The sequence below is a fragment of the Hippocampus guttulatus genome, chromosome 9 (genome assembly GCF_054856545.1).
Source record: "Hippocampus guttulatus isolate MCC_2025c chromosome 9, RoL_Hgut_1.0, whole genome shotgun sequence".
NCBI classification, from domain to species: domain Eukaryota; kingdom Metazoa; phylum Chordata; class Actinopteri; order Syngnathiformes; family Syngnathidae; genus Hippocampus; species Hippocampus guttulatus.
This window is the reverse complement of record NC_141269.1, coordinates 5,449,523-5,475,150: the sequence shown is the minus strand read 5'-3', so window position 1 is coordinate 5,475,150 and position 25,628 is coordinate 5,449,523. Positions and strand designations below refer to the sequence as shown.

Sequence of the window (25,628 nt, the reverse complement as noted above, 5' to 3'; positions counted from 1 at the left end):
CCTAGAATTGAGCCGTGAGATATACCTATGACAAAGGTATGGACAGAGATCCAGGAAGACAATATTCATTCAGTCAAAAACAATTTACTCCCAAAATACCTGTCTGTTCTTTTTCTTATTGTTTATATATTTCTGCAACACTTCGGTGGACTATACTACCGGAGGAAAACTTGTGTTTTTTGACATACTTACCTAAGTAAAGATGATCCGGATCTGATTCTGATCATTTTCATGCACTCGATAAATATCACAATGAGATGTGTTTGTTTTCAGCTAGCTATCATGAGTTTGCCCCTTGGTGATGCGACTGTGAAATTCTAATGTTATGTATTAACATCAGAGAGAAGCATAGATTCCCTTGTTGTTGAAGGGGTTTTTTGATTTTGGTAACCAATCAGTTTCGGCTCAGCTTCTTGAGTGCTCGCAAAGCGTGACAGCAAAGTGACCTCGCTTTCTCAAACACACGCAGTTGTTAACCTCGCTCGTAGGCAGATTATATCTATTAGATAAATCACACCATGTTCACCAATTCTTCCGTGTTGTGGAGATGATGCAGCTGTTATGGTTACATGCTGACACTGAAATAACGAATTGTTCAATAGTATGTGTGTCTGAGTCACCAGTATCTGTTTTAGTACCATTCGGAGTAAAAAGAAAAGGATAAACGGAAGGAAATACAGCGGAGTCTTTGATTTAGGAGATAACCAGATTTTGTTGTCACGCACCATAGTCACTTTGTTCTACTAAAGCAGCAATAAAATCAAAATTATAGTCATTGTTTTTTTCAACAACACGTCTAGGCCATAAATAGAAAACAAATTATAAACAGTCAGGACGACGATAACTGTGTGTGCCTTCTTTTGCTGCATGAGATGTTCTTACTCCTCTGTGTAAACGAGCCCAATACGGTTTGTGACCGTAATTGGTCAACGGGCAATGATTCCTACTTCTCTACGTTGACATAAATAAAATATTCAAAGCTGCACTACGTGGTTTAATATTTTTTGGTGTTATCAGAAAGTGCGTCAAAATATCCAAATCTAAAATATCCAAATTTTTTCTGGTGTACATTAATAAAGTATGCTTTTGGTGGGGGAGAAGAGAATTCTCACTTGGTACATGATGCAAACTAGCAAATTCAATTCTTAGCTGCTATGATGTCACACTATTTACGTTGCCAGTGCAATTATCATTATTCCCTAACCCTGATCAGGATTTATCTATCCAAACCGAACTGGACCGCTTGATAGAAGCAAGGTCTTAGAAAGATTCAGAAGTGAGAAGCTATTGTTCCAGCCTGAGCCTTAACTGACTCAACTAGCACCCACCCTAGTTTGGTATTCCAAATAAACGGTCCCCAAACACTAGGCCACACAGAGAGACAGAACAAAATGATATTTTATTGCTCAACTGACTCTGACAGAAGTTTAATTTTGAAAACCAGCTGCATCTGCCTGAACCTCTGTACAGTAGTCAAATACGATAATAAACGAGTAAGCCCACTAACCGGCATAAAATAGTAAAAACAAACAAACAAACAAACAAACACCTATCTGTAATGATGGCAACCAAAACAAAAGTACATATCAGAAATGAACACACTCTGGGTGTTACTGTCTCTCCCATTGCCCAAAAATGGGACAGGGCTTCCATTGGTTCCAAGAACTACAGTCACCGTAATCGTGAGTTATATTTTTATTTATATACATTTTCATTTGTCTCTATATTGGTCTGTCAATCAATTGCTTTAATGAGAAACCGGTCCGCAGCTTGAAAAATGTCAGGGACTGTGGCTCTAAAGTCTTCATGGTGACTCGTTGTGACTGAAATGACATTGTTTTCCCAAAATACCACACGGTCATTCACATCAACAGACAGGAAGCGACATCAGTTCAGCCACTCTCCTTGTCACCCACCTGAGTGCAGCCTCCAGGTACAGGTCAATGACCAGAGCTGTGGGTCAATAACCGGCTCCCTTGTTGATCGAGGAAGACCTCTCTCAGGTCTGATGTGTTTCATCGGCGGACAAAAGACCAGATAGAATACGCCCGTTAAGTGTTTGCATCGTCCGTGTATCCTTCTGGCTTTCTTCACCTGCTTCCCCATCAAACCACGGATCTGTTTTTATCCTTTTGTGACATGGTTTATTAAGCCCCAATGTGAAGGAACATGACTGGGGAGTGAATGAGGGCTGAAAGACGCACACGCCGCACAACTTGGCAGGATGTTACTTTCTTTTTACCGGCTGTTTAGTCAACAAGCGAAGGTGCATGCTTGGCTCAGTTTCGGCACATTTTCCCCATTGCTTTGTTGCCACTGAGAATGAGAAGGAGAGAAAAAGTGTGATGTGTTTCCCATCAATCTACAATTCTATTATTTTTCTGACCCAAAATATTACCCACAATTCCAGATGTCAGAACAAGTGTGTCGATGAGAAACCAAAGTTGAGGCCCAAACAATGTAGTCTGTACTTTTTTGCCAGTTAATGAGAAACTTTACATCTGTAGTCCCCAATTTTTGCCACCTATTTCCTCCATGTCTGATCCCTCATATAAACTACTGTGGTGGCCAGGGAGGAGTGCCAGCTCAAGGAGAAAGGTGGGGGGAGAGAACAAGGCCGGAGGCAACAGAGAACAAAGTGCACCACGTGAAAATGAAAGCAAGACCCAGCGTCCCCCTTTGACAAAGATGACTTTTGTTTTGGGATCACTGCAAATCCATGGATTGGAATTCTGATGCCGTCCTTACGAACTACAATAAGAGACGGATGAGGAAAAGAAGACGCGACGAAGCACAAGATGAAGAGGATGCGGGCATATCAAAGCCGGTTGACAATGTTGGTTTTTGCCTGAAGAAGAATCCAAAAGGAAAGACGGAGAACTTTGATCTCTTCAGGTAAGATGTTTCCAAAACAAGGTCTTGTGGAGCGTAAATTTCAGTCCGGATTATTTCTGTTGGGTCGTTCCTGCCTTTTAGGTACACATTCATGCTGGACATTTTTGGTGTTTAGTAAATGGCTCTAAATCGCAATTGCTAGTGTAAATTCAGACTCAGTTAACGACTCAGCAAATCCCAATGGTGGTCTTCCTTCCTTTGTCCCGCAGGAACAATAGGCGGCCCCCCTCGGGTGGGACTATCTTGAAGGAATCTCGATGCCCATGGAAAGCAAGATGGCACCTGATGGCGGGACAAAGCTCAGGTCAAGAGGTTGGGAGCCAAAGGTCGGGAAAGGAGTCCCGATGCGGTCTGTGGGGAAAAAAACGTGTTGATCACCTCTGAGCCTTTACAGACTGACAGATGTTTCTGTTTTTTTTAAGTCGGCCTGATTGATGTACTTGCCTCAGCGTGTGACTCAAGACTTCATATGGACACCTTGGTCCTGAAGATGTCTTGCAGTGCCATTTGTTTAACCAACGGGATGGTTCAATTAATCATCAACCCTTATTCATACTCTTTTGCCACCTGTTTTGAGTATGCTACATTGACCTCCAATACAAACATTCTACTTCAATTAGACTCACATTTTGGCAGAAGGATCCTTAAAAGCGCCACCTCGTGAGCTGCCCTGATAGGACCTTTAGTTTAGAATTCCAGAAGCACAGGAAACTACAATTTCTACTAGGACAGCAACGTCAGTGGCAACAATGACAACCCATGACCATTACTTTGATGAAAAATACCCCTTTGGCTGTCAAGCTAGCCAGCTATCAGCTGGTGGCAGAGGTTAGCTACCCTTCTGCTAGCATCGCGCTTCGAACAGTCCCAACATTAAATTACCTCCCATCTCTGCTAGCATAGCGCTTGAGGCGCTATATAATATATAAATATAATTCATTGTATTACTAACATGACCTCAAGAAAAACTACTAAAACTATTGTGTGGGATTGTTTTGACATGAAACCCTACTAAATAAACGTAGGAAGAGGCTTTATCATTAGTTAATTAGCAAATGGAATAAAAGCTCATTGCAAGCAGGATGCGAAGCTTCCTCCCATCCTTTGCAGGGTTCATTAACGTCACAGACTCCCACTGCTTCCTCGCCTTGCTTTGTAACCATTATTGATGTGAGGGGTTTAATGATTATCTTAGCCTCTTTAACTGTGTGTAAATCATCATCATCATCGGGAGTAGCAGCAGGGCTTCTTCCTTGTGGAAACCTTTCATTCAGTGCACCATGTGTCCGCTCTATAAATGTGGCTTCAATAAAAAGTCAGAAGATTTACTATCGTCCGGCGACCCCGCGAGGCCCTCCCGGGTCTTCTTTCTGCCTATTAAAATGTTCCCGTCTTTTTTTATCGCCATATATATCTCATGTCAAATACTTCAAAACATGTATCGGCCAACAAAAATTGAGGGCAGACTGATTTATCATTTGAATCGTATTGAAGATGACTTGGATGTATCTCGCGCTTTTCGAGAGACCCAAATCATTTCATAATTATATATTTTTTCCAATTAATATACTACTGCTATGACTACTACTTTAGATTTACTCAGCGCCTTTTGAGGGATGCAAAAAAAAAAAAATTAAAAATTAAATCAACATTAAATATAATTTGGCCTTGAATGTTTTTGTCTTTCTTTGGTTTGGATTGTACTTTTTAATATATTTTTAAAAAATCTGAAATGTATGATTGAACTCTAAATATACATGACTCTTAACGATATCAATGAATATGTTTGTCTTATAGGAACTGATTGAATAAATCTAAACATTGTGCATCTTTAAATAGCCCAAGTGATACATTTGAAAAGAATTCTCAATGCCATGGGAAGCCCCTCTTTATTTTATTTTTTTAACTTCCTGTCAACTTTCCATCTTCCACTGTCCCGCTAATTCCCCGGATGATAATCTCTTGAGCCTCACTCGGGTTCATAAAGTGACCTCTTTGCTGCGTGCAAACTGCAGATAATCCTCTTGTTATCCCTGCGCATGCGTTTCACGAGCCAAGTATGAATTTTTAAAAGTTTTCACAAAAACCACAGAAACCATTTTGGCATCAATATTACATCGGGGAATTGAGGTCAACTGTCATGACCTTTAGACCCTTTAAAGATCCTGTAAAGTGAAATATTACAAAGTAGTGTCGAAATACATTCTGTACGTTTGAAGAAGTTGAAAACAAGGACAAAACTATGCAGTACTCACTTGTGGAGAGATAGCATTAAATTGTTTTTCACCATTTCAGTTTTGCAGAGTGTTTGGGGGCGTGACTAAAACAGCGCCCAGTGACGCACTTGGGTGTCAAGCAAGAGTCACTCCTCACCCACTATGTGACAACTCTGTGCTTTTCTTTGCATCAGTGACAATCCTGCACAATTTTGAATCACTTATTTTTATTTACTTGGTCGATTTCTACCGCTACATTTTGCGGTTAGCTAGCTAGCTATGTCGACACCCCCTAAAAACGCATCTTCTCTGCATGCCACATTTTACAGAACAGTTCAGTTTGTGTTATTCCGTTGACCTCAATGTTGAAACATAAACCGTTGTGGGTAATTAACTTGCAGGGAGCATGTGCTCAAATATCTGTCACAGAGTGTGAGGCGCAGAATGAATAAATGGTTAACTAAGTCTCTCTGTTATGTGGACTCACATACTGACACAGCACGAAGCAAGGCGGTGATGCATTGGACGAGTCTGTCACAAGTCTTTTCAGCCTGCGAGCTAGCTGGTGGCTAGCACCTCTCATCGCAGCATGAAAAAAGCAGCGTGACCATTCAATTAGAATGTTATCCTTTGTCTTTGTTACTTTACTGTCTGCCTCTCACGCCGTCACAGCAGCATACGAAGGGCGTTTGACCAGTTGGACGCTGGATGAGAGTTGAACGCTTTGCCTAGCGCTAGCTAGCTGGTACGACACAATACTGATGGATTTACTTGACCAAAGCAAGAAATTCTACCGTTGGCCGGCGTATGTCGAGGGATTCGGGAAGTTGAAGTAAGCTATTTTGAACTAAAAAGTAAAACCCTTCCATGGGATGATACTTGTACGTCAACACATCATGTACACTCTGGTTCACTTTACAGACACGGCTCTTTCGTTTTTTTGAAATCTGCGAAAAACCCGTGAAAAGGTAAACTCGCAATGGTAGAGGTTAAGGTCAAAAATGAAAACTCTGCGATAGATTGAAGCCACAATAACCGAAGTGCGAAGTATAGAGGAAAAGCGGTATTTGGCCATTTTTATTTTGATGTTTTTAACTCGTTCATTCATCAAATTTGACAGGCAACATTACACTTTGCTGTGGTTTGTCAAAATGATCAACCTTATCCTCAGGTAAGAAAAATAACAGTTAAAATTAATTTTAAAGGTGGATTCATAAAAAAAGTGGATCATGGCCTCTCCTTGCTGCTCTTTGGCATCACAATGGCTCTTAATGGCTTTGAGCTAAATGCGAGCAGGACTATGAGGGATTAAAGAGGGCGGAACATGCCAGAACAACATCAAAACCATCGTCGGACTTTGCTCACAGCTGCACGGCTTAATCTCACGGCAAGCCTTTGAAATAGGTTGCCTTGATTGTTGTACAAGGTAGAGGGGCGGGGGAGCGGCGGGGTTTATGTTCCATGAGTGACACTCAATCACCACGTCACATCTTTAACAAGCCTCCCACTCCAGAGTCCATTAAAAAGTATTTAACACTCCCCCATTCGAGCTGAAGTGGACTCCCTGTCTCCGTTTTCCACAAGCTGGCTTTTTCCTCTTTTGTGCCTCAGCAAACAGGAGGCAAGCTTTTTGGGCTGAAACAAAAGAGGAAGAACCGCAGGGGATGGAGACGTGTAGGAGGGTGGGGGTCACTTTGTGGGGTTTGACAGCAGGGGTGGCTTTCTGCCTCGATGGTCATATATGTGAGCCAATCCGTGACTGTGAAACCAAGGGACATAACTCATCGGGATTTTTGGTGTACCGTGACAGCCCCTAATATTGAGTCCCTGGCCTTCTCAGATACCTTACGTGACTGGTCACTCAGTGGCCAAGCAGCACAGCAAGAAACATATGTGCTAATGTTAGTTTATTTCCTCTTTTGCCGTGCCATAGCTCCACACTAGAGGTGCTATGATTTCTCAATTAATCGACAATCAATGAACAAATTAACCGATAATTATTTTTGACAGTTGATAAATTGTTTACATAAGTGTTTTAGTTTAATATTGTCCAATTGCTCGGAATTCTTCCCACTAAGGGTTTCGTTAGCGTAATTTTCTTTTTTTTTTAATTTGGAAAACATTTTTTTACTACTTTCAGCCGTCTTATGTACCAAACCAGTAACTGAATCAGAATTAATGTTTGTGCATTTTCTGTCACTTTCAAATAGTTTCCTTTTATCAAATAAAGTGATGGAAATTAAATCATGTTTTTTTTAAATTCATTGATTACTAGACAAAATAATCAACACATTAATCAATTACACTGGTGAACAAGTTTTTTTGGTTTTTAAATTAGAGATGCTAGGAAACCATTATCTAGATTTTTTTTTTTTGCATGGATTCCGAATCCGCCCCGATTTATTTCTCTAGCACATCAGGTTTTCATAATAATAATAATAATAATAATAGTGATAATAATAAAAAATAATACTAATAGGGATTCATTCAGATTTGGTTCAGCAACAGGTGGATTTTTTTTCCCCCTGAATCCGTATTGCGCAAGATTTTATAGGCCGTGGTTACAAAAAATGAAAATATATCTCAAACATGCTGGGGGGGGGGCGATGTCAGAAAGACATTTTGGGAGACATAAAGCCATCTCTGATTAAAATTAGCTGTTGACCAATTTTATTAAAACAATTGTTAGTTGCAGCCGGACGCCACAGTGTGATACTCCGCGGCCTCCATTTTGCAGCAACGACATTATTATTATTTTTTTGTTCTCCATTGCTCGGCATGTCTTGCTGAGATCGAGGTGCAACCAATCCCAAACGGAAGAACGTAAACCTTAGCTATTGTCGAAAAGGCAGTTTTTAGATGAAAACAAATATAACCGATGTCACTCTTATTTTTCTTTTTTTTTTTCACTTATGTGACAACCATTTTGTATGCTTGGACAAAAGCAGAAAAGGAGTCAATTTCAAGGCTGGCAGTGATAATCAGGTTTATTTCCAGCCTCTAACTGACAATGCAAACATGAGGTTGCCTGATTTGTGGTCAACTCCCCGCGTCAGGTCGCATCGAGCATTTTAGCCAGCATGTTGCTAATCTGCTTAGCTGAGCTTTACCGAGATGGCAGTTTCTCCGGCTTTGAGACACACTTCAACACACACGTTTTCATTTCCTCCCTCTCACCTTTCACTTACGCTCGCTTATCCCCCATCTGGCTTCTCTCTTCCCAACATGCACATGAAATCTACGCCTTTGTGAGATGCCGGGATGCGGCGTGAAGAACGATTTGTCAACCTAGCCATAGTTGATGCGGACAAGATTTCGGAAAAAGTTCCACTTTTCAGGCATTTTCAAGATCAAAAACGCGATTTGTTGGGTAACGAAACAAGCAAAGTGACACACTAATGATGACTTTTCAATTAAAAAGAGTATTCCCGAAAAAAAGCATGCATTGAAAATTCTGGGAAATTGTAAAAATGCCTCATACAAACATCTCATGTTTAACTCACGCTGACGGTCTGAAAATGTCATGAATACAAAACCCCGTCTATGCCAGATGTAGCAAAGCAGCCCCAGAACATAACCTTAGGTGGAGCTTTATGACACCGGGCAGAACATTTTTTTTCCACAGGGTGCTGTGATAGTTTTTGAGATTTCATTGTGTGTCAGATGCAGAAAAGCAAAAAGATTTGCCTGCACAGAGATACACCGTGCCAGATGCAAAGCAGCCCCGGAAACATAACCATGCCTCCTCCATGTATTAGAGAGCGGGCACAGGGTTTTTTTTCCCCTCTCTTTGTGTGATGTGACTTGCCGAACAGTCCCACTTTTGTCTCCCCCCCCCCCCCCTTTTTTTTTAGCGGCTTTGGAAACACAGCTATCATGTTCTTCTTTGGTCGTGTTTTCGAAGGCTGTTTTTGACGAAGGCTGTGTGGTTTGACTTCCATAAAAGTAAAGTGGAGATGATAAAACAACTGGAGTTACCTCCGCAAACAGTGACCTTCCTCTTCCGCATTCTTCTTCTGCGGACTTGTAGTTGCGTGCTGTTCTCACTTACAACTGGGTGGAGAATTTAGCTTCTCAACATTATGATCCTGCGCATAATCTCCCTCAAACACACACACACACACACACACACATGCGTGTACACACACGCACACAGTGGACAATTGTATTCCCTTTCAGGACAAATGTTCCCATATAAATAGTTTATTAGTAATGGTTACATATCTGGAGGATGTTTCCCCTGTCTTCTTTGTGACGTTAAACATAGGTTATACAAATGAAGAACGTACACGATGTGCGAGATAAATGTCAAAATATATATTTAAAAAAACAAAAACAATGAAATTTAATCATATGCTCTGGAGAGGATTCATCCCAGTTTATAATCCGAGAGGATGAGCGGGTTACCATATGCAAGAAGTCCCACCTCATTTCTGATCCCATTTCTCCATTGAGGAAACGACGGTGTGCTAGTAGGTTGCCCGTCTTTGTAGGTCCATCAAAGGTCCGAAAAAGGTGGCAGCATGACTTCCTCTATGTAAAGTTCCGCAAGCATGACGCTAGAAGGCTCAAAAAGAGTGCAGTATATCCTTGTCTTGTTCTTGTCCCAATTGCTGCGCTAACTCCATCGTACAATCAGTGTGTTCACCTGATGCCTGATGGGAGAAAAGACGATCAAACCGAGGACATGTTCGTTTAAGATTTTACAGTGTAAACGATGAGCCAAAACAACATAGTCCGAGTCCGTCTGTTTTCCGTAACAAATCTGTGGTGTCTCTCGAAGGTTCCATCTGTCCGTCCATTTTCTCAGTTATACTGAGTTAGACTACAACTGGGAGTGGAGTTCAACAGTTTGAAGGAAATGTATAAAATAAATAAGGAAACATTGTCATTAATCAATTTTAAGGGATGAAAAAAAATGTGTCAATGAATGCAAAGAATATTAAAGGACTCTTGATGATCTAAGTGCTTGATGGGCCAGGTTAAATCAAAGAGCGGGCCGTTTGGGGCCCGCGGGCCATACTTTACTCACGCATAATCATCATATTCATAATAAAAATGTAAATCCATTGATTGTTGTGAGTCAGCAAGGTGAAAGGTCAGCTCCAGGCCACTTTCCTGTGTGGTACTAAAACCAATTTGTTCCCGGCAGCGGGAAGTGGGTTCCATTGAGGAAACGCACACAGAGAAAGGAAAAGAACCATAAATACCTTCTGGCTGTACTCACTCACCGTTGTCTGTGCTCGAGTTTGGACCCAGTTGTCGCCTGTGGGCGCACGTGCACTCCAGGTGGTCCTCCAGTTGCACCTGCACCTCCCTCAGTTTGGGTCGCCGCCGCACATACTCCACCTTGGCCACCTGGATCGAAGAAATTGGAGGATGATATGCAGAGATGCAAAGGAATCACGATGAAAATAGCTTGTAAATTTTGGTGGAGAACTGCAGAGGCAGATCTAGTTCTAGATACAGGGCAGAGCACTCGTGTAGTTCATCCGTTTACCCTGACGGTGCGGTGGTGCTTGCGGGCTGCCTGGCACCGCATGTTGCTGGTGTTGCAGCAGCCCGTGCAGCGCTTCACTTCCACGCACGGCGGCCAGATGATGAAGTTGGCGGCGGTGGGGTCCACCTGACTGCGAGGGATCTCGTAGATGGAGGTGCGCACCTTGCAGCCCGCAGGCAAGGCCTCCTCCACCACTGCAGGGGACGACCAAGAGACACTTTTATTGACTTTGATTGTACTTGTATCACACAGTATGCGCGTCTCGCCAACGCTATACCCATATTCGTTTCTTTGAGTGGGTTATTCTGTTTGAAAAGTGCTGTAGAAATTAAATTTGATTGATTGATTGACATGGCACCACCTGTATCGTGCGTGCATCTACGTATGAATGTCTCAGCATTGTCTCGAATGCACATCGTGTCTCGCCATTGCGTCACGTGTCGCGTGTTTGCGCATCAAGTTTGTGCACGTGTGCGTGTGTTTTAAGTGCGCACTCACAAGTGCTCCGCCTGTAACGCTCATGGGTTTGCTCTTGCTTGAGTTCCGGGAAGGCGTGAGAGAAGACCTTGTCATAGTCGTGTTTGGTCTCCTCGATCGCCTCGTTTTCTGGACCTAAGACAAAACAACACCTCAGGATGTTGCACGTTGTACTTTTTAAACTTCCCCCTAACCTTGTGTCATCTGACATAAACAAGCCGAACTCTCAATAGGCATCACGCGTTGTAGCGTGAAAATGCACATTATTATGAGAACATTTCACACATGCATGTGCCGATCTGATGATTCTCACAGTTTCACAGTGTCCTGAAAATGGAGCTCGGGAAGCACTGAGATGTTTCCGCACAAACTCATTACACAGATGTCATTACACATAGGCAAGCATCAATCAGGGGCTCCGTCTTGATGAGATTACGATAACTCATTTACGGGGGTGCCCACGTGTCCCCTGTTTGCTTGCTGGCATGAAAACACATTCCATGTGGTGATTGATCCAAGTTGACTATGCGTGTTATTTGCTTATGATGGACTTCTGTCTCATGCATTTGCTAGCTAACGGTCAATCAGAGCCGACACCGTTTTGCATACTGCGATTAATGGCCCATTCATTCAAATCATATCTAAAAAGCACAATGACACACACACATGCAAAAACAACCTTTTAATTCTTCACAATTCTAAATGCTGCTTTTTACTTTTGTTTGTTCCTGCTTGTATTATGAATGTGTTGAGCAAGGTTGTGGATGTGATACATTTAATGACATGAACCCATGACTGTGGATGGTATGATAAACAATGACTTCTCATCCATGTTGTGTGCTTGCTATAGTGTGAAAATGGCTCAAACGGTCTATTCAAAAGACAGTTTGTAAATAAATTAAAAATATATATTCAGACATGACATGACCACCTATGGTTGTCTCATATCTCTGTAACTGACTGATTTTGCTTGCTATCCATGTTGTAACTGGACTAATGGGTCGATCCCCCTCAAATGTGGGCTGGTCTCGGGGCATTTTAAAGTGCTCTATGAATACGTTGAGTTGAATTAAAATGGAAGAATATAATTCAATAGCACCGCATTGGCCCAAAAAGTAGGTTCCTCATTCTGTGGATTGCACAGGTGTACCTAATGAAGAGTCTATTGCATGTAGGAGCGCCTCGCAAAAAAAAAAAAAAAAAAATCTTGGCTGATCTCAACCCTGACGTGCAGGAATTCCGGCATGAATTATACATGGCAACGTAGTGGCCTTGCAGTGCAGACCAAATAATGGGCAGCGTGACAACAGCATAATGAAGTGAGGCACTTGGCCCCGCCCCCCTCAAGCGGGTGTGGGGGGGGTTGCAAGGGCATCACACTACCCATTTGCATGTCAATGATGCCAGGATTAATGGTGGCACCACACGTGAAAAATGAATCAGCAGAGTTGCCATTTATGCTCTGGAAAAGCTTCTTTTGTGTGGAAGTTATCTCCACGCACACGCACACACACACACTTGTCTAAGCACCTGAACAAAACAATGTGTCGACTTCCAACATGGCAGTGCGTGACATTACGGGAAAACTATCTATAGACGTGAATCCAAACCACGTTAGTTTACCAAGAAAGATTGCACAGGATGTAGTGTTTCTCCTGATTGGTCCAAAAATTATTTATGAAAAAGAATAATTCTTTGTTCATCTATATATGACAATGGCGTATCATGTCAAACAGAACAATAACACGCTTTTCCCCATTTTTTGTAGAAAGGGCTTATGGGAGGTTTATCCCAGTTTCTTCCAAAAATTTGGCGTTTTTATTTATTTTTTCCCATCAATTACATCTGGTTTATCACCATTCCCTGTTCCCCACGAATGGCTGGGGTCACGCTGCACTTGGTGTTAAAAAAAAAAAAAGTTTGAAAACCACTGCTTTATACCAAGGTTGATTCACACTACCATGCAATTGAAAAACAATAGCCTTTGAATGTTTTGTTTTGTTTTTTTTATAAAAAGAACCACATGTATCCCACAAATGCTTAATTGTCATGCCGTGTGGTCCCATTCAAGCGCTGAATCATAAATGTATTCTGAGGTATGTCCAAAGACTTTTGTCCATATAGTGTCAGGCTATGTAAGTACAAACTCAAGTATTTGTTTAAGAACCACTTGGGTACATGTGGACGTGAGTGTTAGCCTTAGCCTTAGCGGCAGGGTGAGATCACCATGACATCTTAAGCAAACGTCTTAGCCTCAAGTCCCACAAGCGAAATCCTCTCAAGCCTTCCAAGTTCCGCGTGGAATTGCTGAAGTGCCGCTTTCCTTTCCAAATCGTTCGTCTAGGTTTTGGCAAGCGGCTCACACGTTTTTAGGGTTCACCCAGAGTGTAAAGAGCAAGTCGGGGCAAGTCGGTGTCTTGGCAACGTTGTAGTAATGAGATGAGAGGACAGCATCCTTTCCCTGAGACAACTGCACAAATACATCCAATTTGTTCTTTCATGCCACTGCCTGACTGATTGGGAAGGAGGGGCGACCTTAAGGCGTTCAGCTTGAGAGCCCCATGCCGCACACATGTAGTGGGAATTTAATGGTTGTCATGCTATAATTTTTGGATTTTGAAGTTATTTTTTCTGCATGATTTTTGTTTAATTTAAATTATACTACTTTGTACAGTTTCTCCAATTCTATTTTTTAAATTTATGGTATAATTGTAAAAAAAAAAAAGTATACTATTTTTATGACTTGTACTTTGCTATACTTTGTACTAGAATATTGATTTTGGGTGTATACTGAAATTTTTACCTGAGTCTATTTTACAGTTGTTCATGCACAATTTTTGTCTTTGTCTTTAATGCCACTTATTATTTTATATTTTTATGATTATGTTTTATTTTATTAAGACAATTATAATCAGATTTGTATATTTTTATTAATAATACAATTTGCCAAAAAATATTCTAACATATTTTGAGTTTGGTATTTATGGAACGGATGTAAATTACAGTACATGTTATTTATATTACCATCCCTACTGTGAGTTTATTAATTTTTAGCATTAATTTCTCAATATTTTATGAATGTTGTCATTTATACTCTGATTTGTACATTTTTATTTAAGGTCATTTATACGACGGTATGTATAGTTTACAATATAGTATTTCATTATTTTATCAGTTGCGATAGGCTTTCTTTACATTTTATATATTTTCTTTTAAAATACTATTCTTATTATTATTAATAAAGAACAGCGAAGACGAAAACAGGAGGCATTTTTACCTACGGTGTCTATCTCGAGCAGCCGCTGGAGGTCGTTGATGCTCCGGATGTCGTTGCGGGAGAGCCGCTCCACAAGCTCCCGGGGAATATGAGACTCCTGCTGGAAGGAGAGTGAGAGAGAAGGTCGGTGTTTTATTGAGAGGTAGTCGAGGAGTTACGCAGTTATGCGTTTCTCACAAACATATTCGTCAATCAAGTAAACCCGGATTCAATTTTGTGTTTCAAAAAACATTCAAATGTTAATTTTTGTCATTTGAAATGTTTCAAGTTCGGTTAAATAATTCAAATGAATTAGAGAATATTAACCTGCCACTTTCGGGTATAGTTACCTCAGCAGCGGCTCGTAAGAGGCAGAGGCAGCCGGCGAGGAGCTGGTAGAGCGCGGGTCTCATCTCCTCTCGGATCCGCTGGGGAGGCTCCGCGAAGGGGCGAGGGTACACTGACGGAGCCCGGGTGTTGCTCCCTGCTCACGGCCGGAGCCCACAACCATGCCTCGGGAGAACAATTAATTCCCAGAAGAATGGAGTTGCTTAGTTCTCCTTTATTCTTGCTCTTAAAAAGAGATGTCGTGAAATCCTTCAGCCACCCCAGCTTCTCGTTATAATCCACTAAAATCAGTGATCGAAACGTACGCGTTAGGTGGCCCTGCCTGCTCTCTACAGGCAACTGAACTCCAGACGTTTCGGTCGCTGAATGTGACTGTGCGCGTCCTCGTGGTCAAAAAAAAATAAACGGGAGCGCGCTCCTTAAAAGCTGGCGACATGAAATCAAGCAGGTTAACTTTACAGGGTAGACACATTGTGGAAAATTGACATTTTTAATGGCTTATATGCAAAATAGCTGGCTCTACTCTTGTGAGTACCTGTCCTCAAGCAAAACTGTCAGGATTATCAAACACAAATGAACTAGTAAGGAGAAACGAAGAAAGCGAGAGAGGTCGGTGTCGAACGTTATGTCAGTGCTTAATTTAGTTGTGAAACTGGTTAATGAGTGTCACGACGAAATTGCCGTTCGTGACTTAAGACGTTCATATCATCTTTCCCCACTGACATGAAAGGAAACACCATTAATTGGTTTCAACCCCACCCCACCCAAAAACGAACCTATTTTTTATGAGGAAAACAAATGACGATATAGTGTAGTACTCAAGAAAAAACACTCAGAAAAGAATATATTCAACTGTAATTCAAATGTACATCATGATTTCATTTATTGTGCGACTCCATGTGTGCTTACATTAGCCCCATGGAGGCAGTATAATACACATATGTGTATTAACACAAAGAAGACGGTCACAGCTGCTCAGTAGGCTGCAGAAATATTGGGTGGTTTTTTTAAAGTTTTTTTTTTACAGAGGATGAATGTGGGTATTGCATCTTGCATTTTTCTTGGAGTGGAGCACTGAATCATTGTGGAAATAAATTCATGGAATGCATTGTTATAATAATATTATTATTATTATCTTTAATATGTTTTAAAAGCAACCCCAACATCTGGGCACAACTAGTGTGTGGGAGTGGGGTCAAAAACAGAAGGAGTGGTATGGGGAAAGATTACTGTCAGAGAAAGTTTCTTCACTGCAAAGTGAAGTTGTGTGTGGGTGAATGTGTATGTGTGTGCATTTGAGAGAGAGAGAGAGAGAGAGAGATTTCAGGCAATTTTGGACTAAACATTTGTCCAATTAAATCCCATTTATCCTGTCACAAGTGAGGAACCCTCCCAACAGAAACACACGCGCACATGCAGTGGTGCAGTGGAGAGGAAGTGGGTCACAACCAATTCAGACCTTGAATGGCAGCACGCTGTCACTTCCTGCGTCCTCACATTGTACGATGCACCTCACTCGTTGCTTCTCTGGACCGACACGCCTCCCTGCTGTCAAACGCTCCAAGTGTGACCGCCACAAACAAAGAACCACTCATCAGTACAGTACATACAGTCACAGGCCAAAAGTGCTCAGATCCTGCAACAAATTTGCAGTTGAAATAACAATTGGGAATGACAAGTGACAAAGATTAATGTGAGCCATAAAAGGTATTTTAATATGATTTCATTTATTTATAAAATAACCAGAAAATAAGCCTGCTAGCATTTAGACAGGCAAACTAACAAAAAACACAAGGCTCTGTTCACTCCCCTTCCATCCAGAACGTTTACTCCTCTTCCTCTTTCCTACTTCCTTCAATTCTATCACCATCCATTCAACAATAGATTGACGTGATAAATTAAATATTGCCCTAAATTACACAGAGGCTGAATCATCAAACTAAAACGTATGATCCAGGGGACAGCTGTTTGGATAAGTGCCGAGTGTGAAAACAGCGTCTCGTGGGAGGGTTGGAAATTGTGATTCAAGGTGGCCAATTGTGTGTGTCGTTTCACTTGGGAGATTTTAATCTCCTCACGGGGAAATAATTGGGAGTCAGTGAGGGAGTTAATCGTGCTTCCCGCTGACAAAAGTCACCACACACACACACACACACACACACACATACACACGCCCACACAGGACACACTAATTACTCTTACGCAACACACGTGTGAATGAAAACACCACCGTATTATCAGTCCTTGCGGTTAGTTGTTTCTGACTTAAAGCAAGTTTTATTTTGCTGACATCAAATAAATGTTACCACATTTCTATTCAGTGGTACCTTGAGTTCTAAGTTTAATTTCTTCTCTCGGCTGCCTATTGTTCAAAATGCATCTTTAAGTCAGTCATTCTAAGTTTTGCCAAATTGTGATGGGATGGTGGTTGGCGTTCTTTCCACTGCATGCGCCACATGCACGGATCCACACGCTGAAGTATAATTCAACAGCTTAGTAATGAAGCGCTTGCCACCATGAATAAGCAAACAAAAATTTCAGACTCTAAGAAAGGAATTCATCAATTTCATTGAAATTAGATCACCTTGGGCAAGGTTCAACTTTTACGGTTCCACTGCACAACCTTGACATCCAACGAGGAGGCTACAGCTCGACAGGAGCGGATTTATGTCATGTAACATCGTGAAAAGACAAATCTCTCATTTTCAAGTCTTTCTGGTGCTCTCTTTTCCAAAGACGCCAATTAGTAAAGGTCTCATACCAAGTATTAGCATGCTGGGAACTGGGAGGGCCAGAAAAATCCCTCTCTGTCCTCATCCAAAGGGAGGATTTCTGCCTCATTGTGGCCGCTTTGGGAGCGGAGGATGTGCGGGGCGTCGTTTGGGAGGACTGATGTGGTGCTTTTGGCTCGGAAACAATGCGACGCTGTCTGCTACGAGCTAATGGAGGGAAGCAGTGTTTGCACACACATGCACACACACAGAAACACGCTCTCGCTCGTTTCAATGAGGTGACATCATGGCATCACTGGGACAGCCACTTTCAGATGGGTCGTTCGGTTCAGATTGGGTTTGGCTCGCTGTCAATATGAAATGCGTTGTTTTACAAAGGTGAGTGTAGCACAGTGGCAGAGCATATGACCGAATCAGCATATGTTTGAATCTGGTTACCCTTTCAGTTTTTTATTTCTCATCTGTGAGTTTTGTGGGAGCATTGACAGTCTAGCACAAAACAAAAGATATTCATACATACACACAAAAAAAAAACCTCGCAAAGAGGGGGTGTAGCTCAGGAGCAGAGCATTCTACTACAGATCAAGAGATCCCCAGTTCTAATCTGGATGCAACCTTTTAGCTGTCGTTAAGTTGAAACTTCGGGGCCAGCTTCACTTTTATTGATACATTAAATATATGAAAGTGGGCTCTAGAAAAGGGGGTGTAGCTCAGTGGCAGAGTATTTGACTGGAGATCAAGAGGTTCCCAGTTGAAATCTGGGCGCCCCCTTTTTGTTGAGTTGAAACTTCGGGGCCAGCTTCACTTTTATTGATATATTAAATATATGAAAGGGGCCTCTAGAAAAGTGGGTGTAGCTCAGTGGCAGAGCATTTGACTGCAGATCAAGAGGTCCCCAGTTCAAATCTGGGCACCCCCTTTTAGGTTGAGTTGAAACTTCGGGGCCGGCTTCACTTTTATTGATACATTAAATATATGAAAGACGGATCTAGAAAAGGTGGTGTAGCTCAGTGGCAGAGCATTTGACTGCAGATCAAGAGGTCCCCAGTTCAAATCCGGGCGCCCCGTTTTAGTTGAGTTAAAACTTCGGGGCCGGCTTCACTTTTATTGATACATTAAATATATGAAAGGCAGCTCTAGAAAAGGGGGTGTAGCTCAGTGGCAGAGCATTTGACTGCAGATCAAGAGGTCCCCAGTTCAAATCCGGGCGCCCCCTTTTAGTTGAGTTAAAACTTCGGGGTCGGCTTCACTTTTATTGATACATTAAATATATGAAAGGAGGCTCTAGAAAAGGGGGTGTAGCTCAGCGGCAGAGCATTTGACTGCAGATCAAGAGGTCCCCAGTTCAAATCTGGGCGTCCCCTTTTCGTTGAGTTGAAACTTCGGGGCCGGCTGTACTTTTATTGATACATTAAATATATGAAAGGGGGCTCTAGAAAAGGGGGGTGTAGCTCAGCGGCAGTGCATTTGACTGCAGATCAAGAGGTCCCTAGTTCAAATCTGGGCGTCCCCTTTTCGTTGAGTTGAAACTTCGGGGCCAGCTTCACTTTTATTGATACATTAAATATATGAAAGGGGGTTCTCGAAACAGGGGGTGTAGCTCAGTGGCAGAGCATTTGACTGCAGATCAAGAGGTCCTCAGTTCAAATCTGGGCACCCCCTTTTCGTTGAGTTGAAACTTCGGGGCCAGCTTCACTTTTATTGATACATTAAATATATGAAAGGGGGTTCTCGAAACAGGGGGTGTAGCTCAGTGGCAGAGCATTTGACTGCAGATCAAGAGGTCCTCAGTTCAAATCTGGGCACCCCCTTTTCGTTGAGTTGAAACTTCGGGGCCAGCTTCACTTTTATTGATACATTAAATATATGAAAGGAGGATCTAGAAAAGGGGGGTGTAGCTCAGTGGCAGAGCATTTGACTGCAGATCAAGAGGTCCCCAGTTCAAATCCGGGCGCCCCCTTTTAGTTGAGTTAAAACTTCGGGGCCGGCTTCACTTTTATTGATACATTAAATATATGAAAGGGGGCTCTAGAAAAGGGGGGTGTAGCTCAGTGGCAGAGCATTTGACTGCAGATCAAGAGGTCCCCAGTTCAAATCTGGGCGCCCCCTTTTAGTTGAGTTGAAACTTCGGGGCCAGCTTCACTTTTATTGATGTATTAAATATATGAAAGTGGGCTCTATGAAAGGGGGTGTAGCTCAGTGGCAGAGCATTTGACTGCAGATCAAGAGGTCCCTAGTTCAAATCTGGGCGCCCCCTTTTCGTTGAGTTGAAACTTCGGGGGCCGGCTTTACTTTTATTGATACATTAAATATATGAAAGTGGGCTCTCGAAAAGGGGGTGTAGCTCAGTGGCAGAGCATTTGACTGGAGATCAAGAGGTTCCCAGTTGAAATCTGGGCGCCCCCTTTTTGTTGAGTTGAAACTTCGGGGCCAGCTTCACTTTTATTGATATATTAAATATATGAAAGGGGCCTCTAGAAAAGTGGGTGTAGCTCAGTGGCAGAGCATTTGACTGCAGATCAAGAGGTCCCCAGTTCAAATCTGGGCACCCCCTTTTAGGTTGAGTTGAAACTTCGGGGCCGGCTTCACTTTTATTGATACATTAAATATATGAAAGACGGATCTAGAAAAGGTGGTGTAGCTCAGTGGCAGAGCATTTGACTGCAGATCAAGAGGTCCCCAGTTCAAATCCGGGCGCCCCGTTTTAGTTGAGTTAAAACTTCGGGGCCGGCTTCACTTTTATTGATACATTAAATATATGAAAGGCAGCTCTAGAAAAGGGGGTGTAGCTCAGTGGCAGAGCATTTGACTGCAGATCAAGAGGTCCCCAGTTCAAATCCGGGCGCCCCCTTTTAGTTGAGTTAAAACTTCGGGGTCGGCTTCACTTTTATTGATACATTAAATATATGAAAGGAGGCTCTAGAAAAGGGGGTGTAGCTCAGCGGCAGAGCATTTGACTGCAGATCAAGAGGTCCCCAGTTCAAATCTGGGCGTCCCCTTTTCGTTGAGTTGAAACTTCGGGGCCGGCTGTACTTTTATTGATACATTAAATATATGAAAGGGGGTTCTCGAAACAGGGGGTGTAGCTCAGTGGCAGAGCATTTGACTGCAGATCAAGAGGTCCTCAGTTCAAATCTGGGCACCCCCTTTTCGTTGAGTTGAAACTTCGGGGCCAGCTTCACTTTTATTGATACATTAAATATATGAAAGGGGGTTCTCGAAACAGGGGGTGTAGCTCAGTGGCAGAGCATTTGACTGCAGATCAAGAGGTCCTCAGTTCAAATCTGGGCACCCCCTTTTCGTTGAGTTGAAACTTCGGGGCCAGCTTCACTTTTATTGATACATTAAATATATGAAAGGAGGATCTAGAAAAGGGGGGTGTAGCTCAGTGGCAGAGCATTTGACTGCAGATCAAGAGGTCCCCAGTTCAAATCCGGGCGCCCCCTTTTAGTTGAGTTAAAACTTCGGGGCCGGCTTCACTTTTATTGATACATTAAATATATGAAAGGGGGCTCTAGAAAAGGGGGGTGTAGCTCAGTGGCAGAGCATTTGACTGCAGATCAAGAGGTCCCCAGTTCAAATCTGGGCGCCCCCTTTTAGTTGAGTTGAAACTTCGGGGCCAGCTTCACTTTTATTGATGTATTAAATATATGAAAGTGGGCTCTATGAAAGGGGGTGTAGCTCAGTGGCAGAGCATTTGACTGCAGATCAAGAGGTCCCTAGTTCAAATCTGGGCGCCCCCTTTTCGTTGAGTTGAAACTTCGGGGGCCGGCTTTACTTTTATTGATACATTAAATATATGAAAGTGGGCTCTCGAAAAGGGGGTGTAGCTCAGTGGCAGAGCATTTGACTGGAGATCAAGAGGTTCCCAGTTGAAATCTGGGCGCCCCCTTTTTGTTGAGTTGAAACTTCGGGGCCAGCTTCACTTTTATTGATATATTAAATATATGAAAGGGGCCTCTAGAAAAGTGGGTGTAGCTCAGTGGCAGAGCATTTGACTGCAGATCAAGAGGTCCCCAGTTCAAATCTGGGCACCCCCTTTTAGGTTGAGTTGAAACTTCGGGGCCGGCTTCACTTTTATTGATACATTAAATATATGAAAGACGGATCTAGAAAAGGTGGTGTAGCTCAGTGGCAGAGCATTTGACTGCAGATCAAGAGGTCCCCAGTTCAAATCCGGGCGCCCCCTTTTAGTTGAGTTAAAACTTCGGGGCCGGCTTCACTTTTATTGATACATTAAATATATGAAAGGCAGCTCTAGAAAAGGGGGTGTAGCTCAGTGGCAGAGCATTTGACTGCAGATCAAGAGGTCCCCAGTTCAAATCCGGGCGCCCCCTTTTAGTTGAGTTAAAACTTCGGGGTCGGCTTCACTTTTATTGATACATTAAATATATGAAAGGGGGCTCTAGAAAAGGGGGTGTAGCTCAGCGGCAGAGCATTTGACTGCAGATCAAGAGGTCCCCAGTTCAAATCTGGGCGTCCCCTTTTCGTTGAGTTGAAACTTCGGGGCCGGCTGTACTTTTATTGATACATTAAATATATGAAAGGGGGCTCTAGAAAAGGGGGGTGTAGCTCAGCGGCAGTGCATTTGACTGCAGATCAAGAGGTCCCTAGTTCAAATCTGGGCGTCCCCTTTTCGTTGAGTTGAAACTTCGGGGCCAGCTTCACTTTTATTGATACATTAAATATATGAAAGGGGGTTCTCGAAACAGGGGGTGTAGCTCAGTGGCAGAGCATTTGACTGCAGATCAAGAGGTCCTCAGTTCAAATCTGGGCACCCCCTTTTCGTTGAGTTGAAACTTCGGGGCCAGCTTCACTTTTATTGATACATTAAATATATGAAAGGGGGTTCTCGAAACAGGGGGTGTAGCTCAGTGGCAGAGCATTTGACTGCAGATCAAGAGGTCCTCAGTTCAAATCTGGGCACCCCCTTTTCGTTGAGTTGAAACTTCGGGGCCAGCTTCACTTTTATTGATACATTAAATATATGAAAGGGGGTTCTCGAAACAGGGGGTGTAGCTCAGTGGCAGAGCATTTGACTGCAGATCAAGAGGTCCTCAGTTCAAATCTGGGCACCCCCTTTTCGTTGAGTTGAAACTTCGGGGCCAGCTTCACTTTTATTGATACATTAAATATATGAAAGGAGGATCTAGAAAAGGGGGGTGTAGCTCAGTGGCAGAGCATTTGACTGCAGATCAAGAGGTCCCCAGTTCAAATCCGGGCGCCCCCTTTTAGTTGAGTTAAAACTTCGGGGCCGGCTTCACTTTTATTGATACATTAAATATATGAAAGGGGGCTCTAGAAAAGGGGGGTGTAGCTCAGTGGCAGAGCATTTGACTGCAGATCAAGAGGTCCCCAGTTCAAATCTGGGCGCCCCCTTTTAGTTGAGTTGAAACTTCGGGGCCAGCTTCACTTTTATTGATGTATTAAATATATGAAAGTGGGCTCTATGAAAGGGGGTGTAGCTCAGTGGCAGAGCATTTGACTGCAGATCAAGAGGTCCCTAGTTCAAATCTGGGCGCCCCCTTTTCGTTGAGTTGAAACTTCGGGGGCCGGCTTTACTTTTATTGATACATTAAATATATGAAAGGGGGCTCTAGAAGAGGTGGTGTAGCTCAGTGGCAGAGCATTTGACTGCAGATCAAGAGGTCCCTAGTTCAAATCTGGGCGTCCCCTTTTCGTTGAGTTGAAACTTCGGGGCCGGCTTCACTTTTATTGATACATTAAATATATGAAAGGGGGCTCTAGAAAAGGGGGGTGTAGCTCAGTGGCAGAGCATTTGACTGCAGATCAAGAGGTCCCCAGTTCAAATCTGGGCGCCCCCTTTTAGTTGAGTTGAAACTTCGGGGCCGGCTTCACTTTTATTGATACATTAAATATATGAAAGGGGGCTCTAGAAAAGGGGGGTGTAGCTCAGCGGCAGAGCATTTGACTGCAGATTAAGAGGTCCCCAGTTCAAATCTGGGAGTCCCCTTTTCGTTGAGTTGAAACTTCGGGGCCGGCTGTACTTTTATTGATACATTAAATATATGAAAGGGGGCTCTAGAAAAGGGGGGTGTAGCTCAGCGGCAGTGCATTTGACTGCAGATCAAGAGGTCCCCAGTTCAAATCTGGGCGTCCCCTTTTCGTTGAGTTGAAACTTCGGGGCCGGCTGTACTTTTATTGATACATTAAATATATGAAAAGGGGTTCTCGAAACCGGGGGTGTAGCTCAGTGGCAGAGCATTTGACTGCAGATGAAGAAGTCCCCAGTTCAAATCTGGGCGCCCCCTTTTAGTTATTTGAAACTTCGGGGCCAGCTTCACTTTTATTGATACATTAAATATATGAAAGGGGGTTCTCGAAACAGGGGGTGTAGCTCAGTGGCAGAGCATTTGACTGCAGATCAAGAGGTCCTCAGTTCAAATCTGGGCACCCCCTTTTCGTTGAGTTGAAACTTCTGGGCCAGCTTCACTTTTATTGATACATTAAATATATGAAAAGAGGCTCTAGAAAAGGGGGTGTAGCTCAGTGGCAGAGCATTTGACTGCAGATCAAGAGCTCCCCAGTTCAAATCTGGGCGCCCCTTTTAGTTGAGTTGAAACTTCGGGGCCGGCTTCACTTTTATTGATACATTAAATATATGAAAAGGGGCTCTAGAAAAGGGGGGTGTAGCTCAGCGGCAGAGCATTTGACTGCAGATCAAGAGGTCCCCAGTTCAAATCTGGGCGTCCCCTTTTCGTTGAGTTGAAACTTCGGGGCCGGCTGTACTTTTATTGATACATTAAATATATGAAAGGGGGCTCTAGAAACAGGGGGTGTAGCTCAGTGGCAGAGCATTTGACTGCAGATGAAGAAGTCCCCAGTTCAAATCTGGGCGCCCCCTTTTAGTTGAGTTGAAACTTCGGGGCCAGCTTAACTTTTATTGATACATTAAATATATGAAAGGGGGCTCTAGAAAAGGGGGGTGTAGCTCAGCGGCAGTGCATTTGACTGCAGATCAAGAGGTCCCTAGTTCAAATCTGGGCGTCCCCTTTTCGTTGAGTTGAAACTTCGGGGCCAGCTTCACTTTTATTGATACATTAAATATATGAAAGGGGGTTCTCGAAACAGGGGGTGTAGCTCAGTGGCAGAGCATTTGACTGCAGATCAAGAGGTCCTCAGTTCAAATCTGGGCACCCCCTTTTCGTTGAGTTGAAACTTCGGGGCCAGCTTCACTTTTATTGATACATTAAATATATGAAAAGAGGCTCTAGAAAAGGGGGTGTAGCTCAGTGGCAGAGCATTTGACTGCAGATCAAGAGGTCCCCAGTTCAAATCTGGGCGCCCCTTTTAGTTGAGTTGAAACTTCGGGGCCGGCTTCACTTTTATTGATACATTAAATATATGAAAGGGGGCTCTAGAAAAGGGGGGTGTAGCTCAGCGGCAGTGCATTTGACTGCAGATCAAGAGGTCCCTAGTTCAAATCTGGGCGTCCCCTTTTCGTTGAGTTGAAACTTCGGGGCCGGCTTCACTTTTATTGATACATTAAATATATGAAAGGCGACTCTAAAAAGGGGGTGTAGCTCAGTGGCAGAGCATTTGACTGCAGATCAAGAGGTCCCTAGTTCAAATCTGGGCGTCCCCTTTTCGTTGAGTTGAAACTTCGGGGCCGGCTTCACTTTTATTGATACATTAAATATATGAAAGGAGGTTCTCGAAACAGGGGGTGTAGCTCAGTGGCAGAGCATTTGACTGCAGATCAAGAGGTCCCCAGTTCAAATCTAGGCGCCCCCTTTAGTTGAGTTGAAACTTCGGGGCCGGCTTCACTTTTATTGATACATTAAATATATGAAAGGGGGCTCTAGAAAAGCGGGGTGTAGCTCAGTGGCAGAGCATATGACTGCAGATCAAGAGGTCCCTAGTTCAAATCTGGGCGCCCCCTTTTCGTTGAGTTGAAACTTCGGGGCCGGCTTCACTTTTATTGATACATTAAATATATGAAAGGAGGCTTTAGAAAAGGGGGTGTAGCTCAGTGGCAGAGCATTTGACTGCAGATCAAGAGGTCCCCAGTTCAAATCCGGGCGTCCCCTTTTCGTTGAGTTGAAACTTCGGGGCCAGCTGTACTTTTATTGATACATTAAATATATGAAAGGGGGCTCTAGAAAAGGGGGTGTAGCTCAGTGGCAGAGCATTTGACTGCAGATCAAGAGGTCCCCAGTTCAGTTCCTGGCGCCCCCCTTTCA

The 25,628-nt window shown here is 43.0% G+C and overlaps 1 protein-coding gene and 48 non-coding genes across 50 annotated transcripts; 48 read left to right on the top strand and 1 right to left on the bottom strand.

The window, feature by feature from the left end:
* Window positions 1-9,298: 9,298 nt before the first annotated feature.
* On the bottom strand, window positions 9,299-15,014 carry LOC147200014 (platelet-derived growth factor subunit A-like). Of its 2 annotated transcripts, none has more exons than XM_086120176.1 (6): window positions 14,695-15,014; window positions 14,366-14,465; window positions 11,110-11,223; window positions 10,612-10,805; window positions 10,343-10,469; window positions 9,299-9,766 (listed from the first exon to the last, which is right to left on the bottom strand). In XM_086120176.1, the coding sequence occupies exons 1-6, from the start codon at window positions 14,755-14,757 to the stop codon at window positions 9,756-9,758; spliced, it is 609 nt and encodes a 202-aa protein (XP_085976302.1). In that variant the 5' UTR covers window positions 14,758-15,014; the 3' UTR covers window positions 9,299-9,755. The 2 variants fall into 2 exon arrangements, with proteins under 2 accessions (XP_085976302.1, XP_085976303.1); XM_086120177.1 differs by having other exon boundaries at window positions 14,366-14,462.
* A 3,109-nt stretch (window positions 15,015-18,123) lies between these two features.
* On the top strand, window positions 18,124-18,195 carry trnas-gga (transfer RNA serine (anticodon GGA)). Its single transcript has one exon. It is a non-coding gene; the product is annotated as a tRNA-Ser (tRNA).
* Window positions 18,196-18,271: 76 nt separating this feature from the next.
* Window positions 18,272-18,343, top strand: trnac-gca (transfer RNA cysteine (anticodon GCA)). Its single transcript has one exon. It is a non-coding gene; the product is annotated as a tRNA-Cys (tRNA).
* A 225-nt stretch (window positions 18,344-18,568) lies between these two features.
* Window positions 18,569-18,640, top strand: trnac-gca (transfer RNA cysteine (anticodon GCA)). The gene has a single exon. It is a non-coding gene; the product is annotated as a tRNA-Cys (tRNA).
* A 76-nt stretch (window positions 18,641-18,716) lies between these two features.
* trnac-gca (transfer RNA cysteine (anticodon GCA)) lies at window positions 18,717-18,788 on the top strand. The gene has a single exon. It is a non-coding gene; the product is annotated as a tRNA-Cys (tRNA).
* Window positions 18,789-18,865: 77 nt separating this feature from the next.
* On the top strand, window positions 18,866-18,937 carry trnac-gca (transfer RNA cysteine (anticodon GCA)). The gene has a single exon. It is a non-coding gene; the product is annotated as a tRNA-Cys (tRNA).
* Window positions 18,938-19,014: 77 nt separating this feature from the next.
* Window positions 19,015-19,086, top strand: trnac-gca (transfer RNA cysteine (anticodon GCA)). The gene has a single exon. It is a non-coding gene; the product is annotated as a tRNA-Cys (tRNA).
* Window positions 19,087-19,163: 77 nt separating this feature from the next.
* Window positions 19,164-19,235, top strand: trnac-gca (transfer RNA cysteine (anticodon GCA)). Its single transcript has one exon. It is a non-coding gene; the product is annotated as a tRNA-Cys (tRNA).
* A 77-nt stretch (window positions 19,236-19,312) lies between these two features.
* trnac-gca (transfer RNA cysteine (anticodon GCA)) lies at window positions 19,313-19,384 on the top strand. The gene has a single exon. It is a non-coding gene; the product is annotated as a tRNA-Cys (tRNA).
* Window positions 19,385-19,461: 77 nt separating this feature from the next.
* On the top strand, window positions 19,462-19,533 carry trnac-gca (transfer RNA cysteine (anticodon GCA)). The gene has a single exon. It is a non-coding gene; the product is annotated as a tRNA-Cys (tRNA).
* Window positions 19,534-19,609: 76 nt separating this feature from the next.
* Window positions 19,610-19,681, top strand: trnac-gca (transfer RNA cysteine (anticodon GCA)). Its single transcript has one exon. It is a non-coding gene; the product is annotated as a tRNA-Cys (tRNA).
* Window positions 19,682-19,758: 77 nt separating this feature from the next.
* trnas-gga (transfer RNA serine (anticodon GGA)) lies at window positions 19,759-19,830 on the top strand. The gene has a single exon. It is a non-coding gene; the product is annotated as a tRNA-Ser (tRNA).
* A 76-nt stretch (window positions 19,831-19,906) lies between these two features.
* On the top strand, window positions 19,907-19,978 carry trnac-gca (transfer RNA cysteine (anticodon GCA)). Its single transcript has one exon. It is a non-coding gene; the product is annotated as a tRNA-Cys (tRNA).
* Window positions 19,979-20,203: 225 nt separating this feature from the next.
* On the top strand, window positions 20,204-20,275 carry trnac-gca (transfer RNA cysteine (anticodon GCA)). The gene has a single exon. It is a non-coding gene; the product is annotated as a tRNA-Cys (tRNA).
* A 76-nt stretch (window positions 20,276-20,351) lies between these two features.
* On the top strand, window positions 20,352-20,423 carry trnac-gca (transfer RNA cysteine (anticodon GCA)). Its single transcript has one exon. It is a non-coding gene; the product is annotated as a tRNA-Cys (tRNA).
* A 77-nt stretch (window positions 20,424-20,500) lies between these two features.
* On the top strand, window positions 20,501-20,572 carry trnac-gca (transfer RNA cysteine (anticodon GCA)). Its single transcript has one exon. It is a non-coding gene; the product is annotated as a tRNA-Cys (tRNA).
* Window positions 20,573-20,649: 77 nt separating this feature from the next.
* trnac-gca (transfer RNA cysteine (anticodon GCA)) lies at window positions 20,650-20,721 on the top strand. Its single transcript has one exon. It is a non-coding gene; the product is annotated as a tRNA-Cys (tRNA).
* A 77-nt stretch (window positions 20,722-20,798) lies between these two features.
* On the top strand, window positions 20,799-20,870 carry trnac-gca (transfer RNA cysteine (anticodon GCA)). Its single transcript has one exon. It is a non-coding gene; the product is annotated as a tRNA-Cys (tRNA).
* Window positions 20,871-20,947: 77 nt separating this feature from the next.
* trnac-gca (transfer RNA cysteine (anticodon GCA)) lies at window positions 20,948-21,019 on the top strand. The gene has a single exon. It is a non-coding gene; the product is annotated as a tRNA-Cys (tRNA).
* A 76-nt stretch (window positions 21,020-21,095) lies between these two features.
* Window positions 21,096-21,167, top strand: trnac-gca (transfer RNA cysteine (anticodon GCA)). Its single transcript has one exon. It is a non-coding gene; the product is annotated as a tRNA-Cys (tRNA).
* Window positions 21,168-21,244: 77 nt separating this feature from the next.
* trnas-gga (transfer RNA serine (anticodon GGA)) lies at window positions 21,245-21,316 on the top strand. The gene has a single exon. It is a non-coding gene; the product is annotated as a tRNA-Ser (tRNA).
* A 76-nt stretch (window positions 21,317-21,392) lies between these two features.
* trnac-gca (transfer RNA cysteine (anticodon GCA)) lies at window positions 21,393-21,464 on the top strand. The gene has a single exon. It is a non-coding gene; the product is annotated as a tRNA-Cys (tRNA).
* A 77-nt stretch (window positions 21,465-21,541) lies between these two features.
* On the top strand, window positions 21,542-21,613 carry trnac-gca (transfer RNA cysteine (anticodon GCA)). The gene has a single exon. It is a non-coding gene; the product is annotated as a tRNA-Cys (tRNA).
* A 76-nt stretch (window positions 21,614-21,689) lies between these two features.
* Window positions 21,690-21,761, top strand: trnac-gca (transfer RNA cysteine (anticodon GCA)). Its single transcript has one exon. It is a non-coding gene; the product is annotated as a tRNA-Cys (tRNA).
* A 76-nt stretch (window positions 21,762-21,837) lies between these two features.
* On the top strand, window positions 21,838-21,909 carry trnac-gca (transfer RNA cysteine (anticodon GCA)). The gene has a single exon. It is a non-coding gene; the product is annotated as a tRNA-Cys (tRNA).
* A 77-nt stretch (window positions 21,910-21,986) lies between these two features.
* Window positions 21,987-22,058, top strand: trnac-gca (transfer RNA cysteine (anticodon GCA)). Its single transcript has one exon. It is a non-coding gene; the product is annotated as a tRNA-Cys (tRNA).
* Window positions 22,059-22,135: 77 nt separating this feature from the next.
* Window positions 22,136-22,207, top strand: trnac-gca (transfer RNA cysteine (anticodon GCA)). Its single transcript has one exon. It is a non-coding gene; the product is annotated as a tRNA-Cys (tRNA).
* Window positions 22,208-22,284: 77 nt separating this feature from the next.
* Window positions 22,285-22,356, top strand: trnac-gca (transfer RNA cysteine (anticodon GCA)). Its single transcript has one exon. It is a non-coding gene; the product is annotated as a tRNA-Cys (tRNA).
* Window positions 22,357-22,433: 77 nt separating this feature from the next.
* On the top strand, window positions 22,434-22,505 carry trnac-gca (transfer RNA cysteine (anticodon GCA)). The gene has a single exon. It is a non-coding gene; the product is annotated as a tRNA-Cys (tRNA).
* A 77-nt stretch (window positions 22,506-22,582) lies between these two features.
* Window positions 22,583-22,654, top strand: trnac-gca (transfer RNA cysteine (anticodon GCA)). The gene has a single exon. It is a non-coding gene; the product is annotated as a tRNA-Cys (tRNA).
* A 77-nt stretch (window positions 22,655-22,731) lies between these two features.
* On the top strand, window positions 22,732-22,803 carry trnac-gca (transfer RNA cysteine (anticodon GCA)). The gene has a single exon. It is a non-coding gene; the product is annotated as a tRNA-Cys (tRNA).
* Window positions 22,804-22,879: 76 nt separating this feature from the next.
* trnac-gca (transfer RNA cysteine (anticodon GCA)) lies at window positions 22,880-22,951 on the top strand. The gene has a single exon. It is a non-coding gene; the product is annotated as a tRNA-Cys (tRNA).
* Window positions 22,952-23,028: 77 nt separating this feature from the next.
* On the top strand, window positions 23,029-23,100 carry trnac-gca (transfer RNA cysteine (anticodon GCA)). The gene has a single exon. It is a non-coding gene; the product is annotated as a tRNA-Cys (tRNA).
* Window positions 23,101-23,177: 77 nt separating this feature from the next.
* Window positions 23,178-23,249, top strand: trnac-gca (transfer RNA cysteine (anticodon GCA)). Its single transcript has one exon. It is a non-coding gene; the product is annotated as a tRNA-Cys (tRNA).
* A 77-nt stretch (window positions 23,250-23,326) lies between these two features.
* On the top strand, window positions 23,327-23,398 carry trnac-gca (transfer RNA cysteine (anticodon GCA)). Its single transcript has one exon. It is a non-coding gene; the product is annotated as a tRNA-Cys (tRNA).
* Window positions 23,399-23,475: 77 nt separating this feature from the next.
* trnac-gca (transfer RNA cysteine (anticodon GCA)) lies at window positions 23,476-23,547 on the top strand. Its single transcript has one exon. It is a non-coding gene; the product is annotated as a tRNA-Cys (tRNA).
* A 77-nt stretch (window positions 23,548-23,624) lies between these two features.
* trnac-gca (transfer RNA cysteine (anticodon GCA)) lies at window positions 23,625-23,696 on the top strand. Its single transcript has one exon. It is a non-coding gene; the product is annotated as a tRNA-Cys (tRNA).
* Window positions 23,697-23,772: 76 nt separating this feature from the next.
* trnac-gca (transfer RNA cysteine (anticodon GCA)) lies at window positions 23,773-23,844 on the top strand. Its single transcript has one exon. It is a non-coding gene; the product is annotated as a tRNA-Cys (tRNA).
* Window positions 23,845-23,920: 76 nt separating this feature from the next.
* Window positions 23,921-23,992, top strand: trnac-gca (transfer RNA cysteine (anticodon GCA)). Its single transcript has one exon. It is a non-coding gene; the product is annotated as a tRNA-Cys (tRNA).
* Window positions 23,993-24,068: 76 nt separating this feature from the next.
* On the top strand, window positions 24,069-24,140 carry trnac-gca (transfer RNA cysteine (anticodon GCA)). The gene has a single exon. It is a non-coding gene; the product is annotated as a tRNA-Cys (tRNA).
* A 77-nt stretch (window positions 24,141-24,217) lies between these two features.
* Window positions 24,218-24,289, top strand: trnac-gca (transfer RNA cysteine (anticodon GCA)). The gene has a single exon. It is a non-coding gene; the product is annotated as a tRNA-Cys (tRNA).
* A 77-nt stretch (window positions 24,290-24,366) lies between these two features.
* Window positions 24,367-24,438, top strand: trnac-gca (transfer RNA cysteine (anticodon GCA)). Its single transcript has one exon. It is a non-coding gene; the product is annotated as a tRNA-Cys (tRNA).
* Window positions 24,439-24,515: 77 nt separating this feature from the next.
* trnac-gca (transfer RNA cysteine (anticodon GCA)) lies at window positions 24,516-24,587 on the top strand. Its single transcript has one exon. It is a non-coding gene; the product is annotated as a tRNA-Cys (tRNA).
* A 76-nt stretch (window positions 24,588-24,663) lies between these two features.
* trnac-gca (transfer RNA cysteine (anticodon GCA)) lies at window positions 24,664-24,735 on the top strand. Its single transcript has one exon. It is a non-coding gene; the product is annotated as a tRNA-Cys (tRNA).
* A 76-nt stretch (window positions 24,736-24,811) lies between these two features.
* On the top strand, window positions 24,812-24,883 carry trnac-gca (transfer RNA cysteine (anticodon GCA)). Its single transcript has one exon. It is a non-coding gene; the product is annotated as a tRNA-Cys (tRNA).
* Window positions 24,884-24,958: 75 nt separating this feature from the next.
* trnac-gca (transfer RNA cysteine (anticodon GCA)) lies at window positions 24,959-25,030 on the top strand. The gene has a single exon. It is a non-coding gene; the product is annotated as a tRNA-Cys (tRNA).
* A 77-nt stretch (window positions 25,031-25,107) lies between these two features.
* On the top strand, window positions 25,108-25,179 carry trnac-gca (transfer RNA cysteine (anticodon GCA)). Its single transcript has one exon. It is a non-coding gene; the product is annotated as a tRNA-Cys (tRNA).
* A 76-nt stretch (window positions 25,180-25,255) lies between these two features.
* On the top strand, window positions 25,256-25,327 carry trnac-gca (transfer RNA cysteine (anticodon GCA)). Its single transcript has one exon. It is a non-coding gene; the product is annotated as a tRNA-Cys (tRNA).
* A 76-nt stretch (window positions 25,328-25,403) lies between these two features.
* trnac-gca (transfer RNA cysteine (anticodon GCA)) lies at window positions 25,404-25,475 on the top strand. The gene has a single exon. It is a non-coding gene; the product is annotated as a tRNA-Cys (tRNA).
* Window positions 25,476-25,628: the final 153 nt, after the last annotated feature.